A 9,116-nucleotide genomic window follows, 5' to 3' on the forward strand; every position below is an offset into this window, starting at 1 on the left:
AATCACACCATCAAAAGAAGAAAACAAAAGAAAATAAAGACACACAAAAATATTTACCTATGCTTTAGAACTTTTTGGTCACTGCTAAAATAATTTAGGCACAATGGTGGACTTCTTTTTGTCTTAAATGTCTAAACTTCAACCTCTGAAGGGGCAAATAGAACAATTGTTAAAAATAAGAAAAGGACTGTCCCATTGATATAAATAGGGCAAAATGCACCAATAAAATTAGATAACCAAATCAGTGAATTCTAACTTCATTACTTCTTTGAGGAGTTTAATTTGCAACAGGTACTTCCATTATCGAAAATAAATACATAATATAAACGTATTTTAGATGTAATCAGGTGATTCCATGTATGCAAATGCAATTCACTGAATAAATTGATCATTTCCAACTTGCAATTCATTATAAATAGTTTGAACTTGAATAAATACAACCAATATCAGAGTTCCATCAAAATTTTGTGACTCAACAGTCAGAAATTGATTGATTACCTGGAATAAATAATATAAATTCATATTGATACAAATATCTAAATAAATAGAAGAGAAATCAGATTTTACAAAAAATTCATTGCAAAAAATTAATGTTGAGAGAGAGCAGTAATGTTGCCTTCATATATTTTTCTTGCAATAAATTTTAAGTAGATCTTCCATTCTTCCATGACCTGCTGTTTTTCTTCACTATCAGTATCAGACACTTTTTCCCAGGTTTCTTCATATTAAAAAGTGTGGACAGTCGGAGTCCATATCAGGGACTAATTTATGATTTGCAGCAAGAGGCAGCAAAAATGCACTTTTCACACACTGGATTCATTGTTCACATTCTGGTAATTTACCTTAGAATTTTGCAAGTTGTAGGCGACAAAGCCTCATTGAGGTAATAAATAAATAGCCGCAAAATATTTCTTTTGTTGACAAAATTAACCTTCCCCTGCTAGAGCCTGCTGCCTGATACAGAGGACATTTTTAATGCAAGACATCATTAGCAAAAACAGGGAAATATTGCACTTATGAAAATAATGCGACATCACAGCCACTTAGCACCATATCCGTAATGGCAGAATACATGGTATGAAAAAAATCACACATTTGGTAGTCCTTCACAAATACGCGCTTGGACTCTATAGAGGTTCCCAGTCTCCTATAGTGATGCCAATACATGTCTATGTTAGCTGTGCTGTGATATTGGGGCGAAACAGTCTGTGAGGTCGCCTTCATCAATGCCTGAATCAGACGAATCTGAGTCCTGCGAGTGCGATAGCGACTCTGTGCTTGATGATTGCGACTCGGGGTTTGAATGGTTGTGCACGAAACAGCTGGTGGGGTGCGAGACGCTGCATTGGCATGTGTGCGCTTTGAGAATGTCCTCATGGCTAGAGTTGGTGCTGCTGTAGGGGCTATTGTCCAAGCTATTCATGGAATGTCCAGGGCACATGATTTTCTGGGGGCTATTGTCCGTTTGGCCCTCCTTCATCCACGGGTGCTCGAGGATTTTCTCCAGAGTGAGTCTGTGCTGGGGCTTCACTTGAAGCATCGATTCCACCAAGTTTCTTAGCGAGGGGGAAACACCATCGCGAAAGTACAATTCTGCACGACAAATTTCATCGTCCTTTTCAAAGGGAATATCTCCACAAGCCATGTCGAAGAGTAAAATTCCAAGCGACCAGATTGTCGCCGAGCGTCCATGGTATCTGTGTGAGAGAATCCACTCTGGCGGGCTGTAGACTCTGGTACCTGCACAAAAGACAAAATAATGGACAGACTTGATGAGTTTCCTGTCACAAACTCGGATCAGCAAAATTACAAAATATCTAAAATGTAATTCAAAAAAATATCCATTTTCAAATCAATGCTATTGTGATAAATTCACGACATAATGCAGACTTTTTTTTTAAAACAGCAGTTTCAGACTAAACCCAGCAACACTGTATGTGTAAAAATCCCCTTCCCTACATCTAGGTTGGGTTTGCTACTGTGAGCTGCCAGCTCCCGCTTGGGTTGAAAAGTTCACTCAGCATTGACGTCATAAGTCTGAATGGCTGGCTGAAATGTCAGTGTGAGAGTGAGTGCGCCCAATGCACACAGTGCACGCCACACACACAACAGACGAAGCTAGGCAAGGCCTGTATGTGTGTGTGTGTGTGTGTGTTGATCACTGTATATTCTCTATGCACTGCCGAGGGCTCGGTTTGTATACAATGCACATGCAGTCAACCAAGGAGCACTTAGTACAGCCAATATGCATTCCACGCATTTCCCTTAGCTATGCACACTCCCATGTATACAAAACTTGTAGCATGCTGAAATGACTAGAAAGACACTATTTCTCGATCACGGCCTGCTGTACCCCGTATCACCTCAGATTTAGACTGCATTTACAGCAACATTGAAACTAAACCTATGTCTCTCTTTAACAACAACAGTTGATGTCTTGTAAGTAATTTTCTTCTTCCCAGGTCAATTCACTTTGCCAACACTAATTTCTGTAAGATAGGGCTTAAACTGTATTTTGGGAGTATTTTTGAATGAATTTATATTCATGGTCGATATCTATACCACACAAAAATGAACAGGGGGAGGTCTATACTCAAACTACAATCGGATTTCAACCTAATCAGTTCTGTACATAATAATGAAACACTTGTCTGTACAATGTAGAAGTAGAGGACACTTACCATCAAAGTCCTTGTAGACAGTGTCTTTGAGGAAGGCACCCGAGCCGAAGTCGATGATTTTGAGCAAGCCGGACTTCAGGTCAACGAGGATGTTCTCGTCTTTTAGATCTCGGTGCACGACACCAGCCTCGTGGCAGCGGCTCGTCGTCTCCACAATCTGGCGGAAAAACCTCCGGCACAGGTCCTCGGGTAGCGGACCCTGTTCGGTGATGAAGTCGAAGAGGTCCTTGGCCGGGTCCGGCCTCTCCATGACGATGATGAAGCTGTCTGGCTGCTCGTAATAATCCAGGAGACGTATGCAGCCGCGGATGGAGGACACTCGCTTGAGCAGGCTGATCTCCAGAGGAACTTCACGGTTATTCAGCTGTAAAGAAGATGTGAGAGGAGGGGAGACAAATTATTAGACTTAGATCTACTTCATCTTTTTTGTTTACTTCATGTTAACTTAAGACTAAGCTACTCTTATCCATCTCACACAACACCTCCAAACATGAATTGACAAATTAGGCAAGACTGCCAAGAATATATTGAAGGACCTACATAAAAACAAAACAAAAAATGTTTGGTTCTAGGGCTATCAAAAAGTTAATACAATATTTCTATCAAAAAGTTAATACAATATTTCCATCAACTAGTCTTGATCCATACACCTGTATGGCACAATGCTGGCATGAGATATCAAAAATTAGAAAACACAAATAGAATCTATGAATTTCATTTCACTGAAAAAAAAAAACCCTGAGCAAAATATCATAATACAAACTATCTCGACACTAGAGGTCTAGTTGCGTTATTCATGTCAAATTGCTGAAGATGTCATACCCTGAGGTGATTAAAGGAAAATTGTTAACTATCTCCGCCTGATTTAGGCAGAACAAGACAAAATAGGATTCAGAATGAATTGCGGCTACAGCGAGGCCGCCACCAGCTGATGATAGCCCGCGACTGGTGTAGAGATCTAGTGCCTAACACTAAACAGTACGCTCTCTATGATAAAAGTGCTAATTTGGCAGTCCGCCAGCTGATGCAGACCGGCCGGTGAAGCGCAGACAGGCCTTTGTTCACAGCGATCGCGGGGAAACAAATCAATGTGCAGAGCATGAAAACTCACCTGGACCCAATCGTTCACTTTCTCCTTGTTGACCAACTTGATTGCAACCTGAAATATATAACAAAAACACAGAATACAATATTAGTAGGGTGTTGATGATAGTAGAACGAGTCAAATTACAATGTGCAAGCAACTACAAGTATCAATACTCGCAAAGGACACAATAATTCACGTCTGCGCAGCTCAGAAGGGAGCGCGCGATGGGCATAGTATACGATTTCTATACATGGATAATCTGGAAGTAGAAACCTACAATATTTCAGTAGGTACACAAGCAGGGTGATCACACACGAAACTCACCGGAAAATTGTCGGACAATCGTGTTCCTGCATACACAGTCCCAAATCCACCACTGCCAATCAAGGAGCCGATGCAGTACGTCTTCTCAAACAGCTCCCGTTGTTTTACTGTGGTTAAAGGAGAAAAGCAAATGATAAATTAGTTCAGGTGTTAACATCAGTAACGTTTAATACAATAATAGACGCTTCTAGACCAGAGCACTTCTACTCTACATAGAGTCTAGATCTACAAAATAAGTCGAGTTAATCATCAGTAGATAGACGGTCTACTAAAACAAGAATAGTGTCTACACCTCCACTTCTACATAACACAAAAATGGTCATCACCTACATCGTACCGGCGAAATATTAAAGCCAATGCGAATCAACGACAGCGGTCAGCTGTGGAAAGCCGGTCCCTTCGAACTTACCCATTCGATCAGCTGTTGTTCGTCCCATATTTTTCACGTTCATAGAGCAAATTTCGGCAAACTGACTGGTCAGCTTCCGAGGTAGGTTCATCTTGTGGTAGTACAAGTAGACAGAAACAAGGTAGTGAGGAGCGTAATTGTCGAATATCGAGTATGATCCGTAAGTATATATCCAAGAGTAGTGTCTCTGTTATGATGCTACTCCGAGGAAGTTCGTGTTTACAACTGAAGCAAGTTGTGTTCGTCGCGTGACTACATAGTAAATTGCCACGACCACGTACAAAACACATAACATAAGCAAAGACAGCCTTCATAACACTGATCGCCACTGAGACGACTGGCTAATGCATATTCATGATTCTTCCGCGAGTGATACGTTTTTAATAGTATGTAATCGTGTTTCTGCTCATTGCTAAGAATGGTTAAATTACATATTTTACATGGAAATGTTTTGTTTTGAGTGATTCAAATCCTAAATATTTGACATCATCAACAATATTCATTCTATATGATAGATATATGCGAACTATATTTTGTCGCGTATACTACACTTATGTCTCACTGGTGCTGAACCAAATTTGTATGGGTAGCGCTCCTTTTGTGCCAACGGCCAACGTTCGGTGGATAGTCATGTGTGATTGGTTGACGTACCTCGATCCATGAGCCAATCGCGCCGATTTCAATATGCATATTCATATATTGACAGTCCTGCCCACACCCACACATTCCCGCCTAGTGAACTTTTGACCGAAAAATCTCGGCGTTAGTGCTCGGTAGGTTAGTATGCATTGTCATGTGCCAGAGAATTCAGATCACTGTCTGGCCAGTGTGTCTTGATTGTACATTGTAGAATTCTATATACAATGTATGTGTTTCATTGATAATAAGGCGCCTCGAGAAAATTATCATCTTGACGTTTTTCATGAAACCAGTGAAATAGCCCAATAGACACACATTACAAATTGTATACACTTTTAGTTTTTGTTTTGTTTTTCTTTCACGCCCACAGAACAGAGAATGTTCACAGTGCATCCGTAGATGTAGGCCTAGTTAAATGTAAATCCGATTTCATGTGAAAAACATTCAAAAAAAAATGATGGATATCTATTTAATATGCACTGTGTATGCCAGTCTATTAAGCGCTGAAAGTAGGGCCTACTGAACAGGAACCGAGTAGCAACTGCCAACGGTGCACCCCAGTTCTTGGCATTCCACGATTCCAACGGCGTATATAATTTTGCCTAACTCTGCGACTGCACTCGAGCACTTTGCCTGCCCCTGCCCGCGCTCGCGATCGCGGCTACCCGCCCCAGACTTCTATACACACTGTCTCCAAGCTGAACGTAGAGGTCTCATGTTGGCTTAGACAGCTTGGGATCGAAGGAATACTACAACGCATAGTATTGTCTGCCGTTATAACGCGAGCCCGATTTGTTTCATAAATTTGATCGAGATCTGTCCTAATTATGATCATGATGATTTATCTTCGAAATTAAATCATGACACTTGAGAAAACAGCTCAAAGACACTACTGATACCTTTATATCGTCAATGTTTGGGTATTACTAGTAGGCCCGGGATAGTTTCAAGGAACTGCTGAAAGGGATTACTACTTCAAGGTTCAAGGTTCAAGGCCTATGTCGGGATATCTTTTTTTTCTGATGATGGTAATGTTGCAGTAACGTTGCTTGTTGCATGTAGGGCCTATAGCACGTGCATCATGAACATATTTATTAAGATAACGGAGCATAAGTGCTCATTTACTCTAGACGGACTTCCCGTGCCTGACGACTTGACTTGAACTCTTAAGGTAGATCGATTTTTTTATGAGCTATTTCATTATTGAAGTTTTTATAATTCTATTGCTTCCTTCGTATGTTTCGACACTTCGGCGCATCAGCATGTAACAAAATGTATAAAGATGAATCATATCTATCAATATCTAAGTTGTGACCATTCTATAATGAAATAAGTGTTCAAACATTTCCCCCAACACCAGACTGTCTACTTTCTCTCTCTTAATTGTTTTTTGTTTGTCGGTTTGTTTGTATTTTTTTTTTAGCTTGCAAGTTTCTTGCAAGACTGGTATATTGCAACATAATCTTCTCTCTTATATTTAGACCTATCATGCTCCCTCGCAACGCTAACAATCGCTGCGGATCACTGTATTTAGTCAGTCTACTCAAAGAATAATCTAACATACAGTCTTTGGAAAAAATAACAACAAAGTAGCATACTCCATTAGTGATGATCACTCTTCGGAATGCGTGATGTAATCTTCTCTATTTTTACCTTTAACTCCAAATAAGGATTTTTTTTTCAGGACCCGGGGAATCATTCATGGGTTCTTATACACCCTGTGATGTAATCGAGGTAATTGAATAGCATTTTTGGCGCCTGGAACGCTGTAGACAGTTTAATATATTACAGAAAACAAGTACAGTGTACCTATCTGGGCAATGAAAGTTTTTTCGACAGATAAGGACCACCGCGAAAATTTGGCGCACTTTTCTCACGCCAGTCTGTACACTGACTGTGTGGTGCGTAAATGGTGCATTCGTAGTACATGTACCATGTAATAGCCACACGGCGAGAGAGGGGACAAAAGACTTCAACACAATAGCATAGGTAGAGAGAGAGAGCGTGAGGTTAGACGATTGGTATGCCAAGAATTCGTGCCTAAACCCTGGGAATCATGACCCTCTTTTGTTTGGATCGGGGATACGGTTTAGCGAGGAACGCCTTGGGGACGAGGTCTTGCGGCGGTGGTACCAGCCAGTTCCCGGGCCCGCTCGCGGAGTGCACACTCGATTAGCCAAAACTTTGGGTTGCCGGGCAACTCTGAAAATGATTTACCCTAATGTCGCATTTAATGATCACAATTCGTGGTGAAAATGCAATGACACTTCATTTCGACACACCTGCGTTGCTTATAGTTGTCATCCATACAAAAATGTCCATTGTTCGGTCAGTTTCGTCGCTATGACGTATCAGAAAAAAGCAACGTGTTGGACTCACAACAATCCTTTTATTGCACGCGTTGGAATAAAAAGATACGTCACGTACCCACAAAAACAAAAGAATGTGAAATGTTAATATTCCACAACTTTCTTATGATCATGTCCGATATGAGAAACAAAAAAGCATGAGTCACTGTGCAGAAATTGTCATCTCAGAGGTTGATTGATTAGAATTGAAAATCATACTCTTTCATTTTCATTTTCATTTTCTTAAATATAGAAATTATGATATATTTATAATAGCCTTGAAATAAATATGCCGAAGTCTAATAGTAACTCTACGACATGACTTCTGGTCGTTTTTTTAGCATGAAAAGGATCAACAATGATGCGTCAAAATGCAGATCGCTCAAAACGTAAATTATCAAAATTATCAAAACATTGGCGTTCACTCTTTGCAGAGTGCGTTTGTTTGTTTGTTTGATTTTGTTTGCCTTTGTTCTGCTTTGCTTTGTTTTTGTTTTTTGTGCACGTTTATTCCTCTCCCACTTGAAAGAGGCAAATGCAGTGTAAACACTATATTGTTTTTTAAGTTGAAATTGTCGGCAAAATGAAAAATTAATCATTTTTTTTTCTTTTTGGTTCTGTTTTAACTGCCTGTCACACCCTCGGTTCATGGTCGACGACGTAATATCACACGTGATCGGTGTTCATTGGGCGCCATGAGAGATAGAAATCAATCAACAATATAGTGATTGATTTCGATGTGTGAACTGCGATTTAAACGATCATTACTTGAACTCTCAAATGCAATGTATTTTTAACGTTTTTATTCTGATAAAGCAAAAAGAGAGAGAGAGAGAGGGGGGGGGGAGAAGCTACAACGTCTATGATGGAAGCGTTATTTAGTTTCGTTCTTAGGTAATGACCCTTAATTAGTGACGGACTCATTTCCTGCTGTAAACATGACCACTTCTCCTGAACGCGTGAAAGTTACGCATGACAGTCAGGGGCAGTTCTGTCCGGCTTTGTTATTGTTTTGATCTTGGTCTGACTTTCGCGAAACATTCAATAGAAAGTCATCCTCTTTGGGGCTTTTCAACTTTCGACAATCAGCCTATTTAGGTGATGAGAATTAAGACGCGTTGGGGGCTTTCAATTAATGCATGTGTTGACGGCTGGAGAGGGTGCACGCTGGATGGAGCTGACGAAGGAAATTAACTGAATAGACGATTGATACCTATGGCATGGAGGCAAGACACCAGAGTTAATCAGATTAAGTGATGTTAAGATGGATTAAGTCAAGTCAATGTCATTAACTTCAGAGTTGTTTTCGTTCTTCATTGAATCCTCTGCCTATCACTAGTGGCAGTGGCAGAGTAGGGACTATAGACATCAAAATAACCCAAGTCAATGAAATGGCTTCCTCGTATAGGCCTATATTATGGGGGGGGGTCTTTTATATCCAACACAGTTTGTGAATTGAGTCTGTGAGCAGTTCTTCTTTTGTGGGCGCGAGATTGTGAAATTGTAACCAGGTATTTGGAGATGGTGTGGGATGGGTAATTGATGCTATTGCCCATGTTTGTCTGCCACAGTTATCGCGGGGCATCACCCCATCATGACACGATTGCATGTTTTTTTTTTTTTTTTTT

General features: G+C 40.3%; 1 protein-coding gene across 1 annotated transcript; it reads right to left on the reverse strand.

Moving 5' to 3' along the window:
- Positions 1–504: 504 nt before the first annotated feature.
- Positions 505–4,744, reverse strand: LOC139718136 (serine/threonine-protein kinase pim-3-like). Its single transcript, XM_071629620.1, has 5 exons — positions 4,502–4,744; positions 4,093–4,199; positions 3,793–3,840; positions 2,682–3,045; positions 505–1,740 (listed from the first exon to the last, which is right to left on the reverse strand). Exons 1-5 carry the CDS (start codon positions 4,590–4,592, stop codon positions 1,175–1,177), a joined length of 1,176 nt encoding a protein of 391 aa, XP_071485721.1. The 5' UTR covers positions 4,593–4,744; the 3' UTR covers positions 505–1,174.
- Positions 4,745–9,116: the final 4,372 nt, after the last annotated feature.

This window comes from Diadema antillarum, unplaced genomic scaffold (assembly GCF_040938485.1).
Source record: "Diadema antillarum isolate AM-2024a unplaced genomic scaffold, OU_Dant_1.0 scf00000089, whole genome shotgun sequence".
Classification (NCBI taxonomy): Eukaryota; Metazoa; Echinodermata; class Echinoidea; order Diadematoida; family Diadematidae; genus Diadema; species Diadema antillarum.

Coding starts and splice junctions, on each gene's coding strand:
- LOC139718136 (XM_071629620.1), bottom strand. CDS start 4,592: ATGAACCTACCTCGGAAGCTGACCAGTCAGTTTGCCGAAATTTGCTCT. Junction 3,841..4,092: donor GATTGTCCGACAATTTTCCG/GTGAGTTTCGTG, acceptor TATATATTTCAG/GTTGCAATCAAGTTGGTCAA. Junction 1,741..2,681: donor TGTCTACAAGGACTTTGATG/GTAAGTGTCCTC, acceptor TCTTTTGTGCAG/GTACCAGAGTCTACAGCCCG.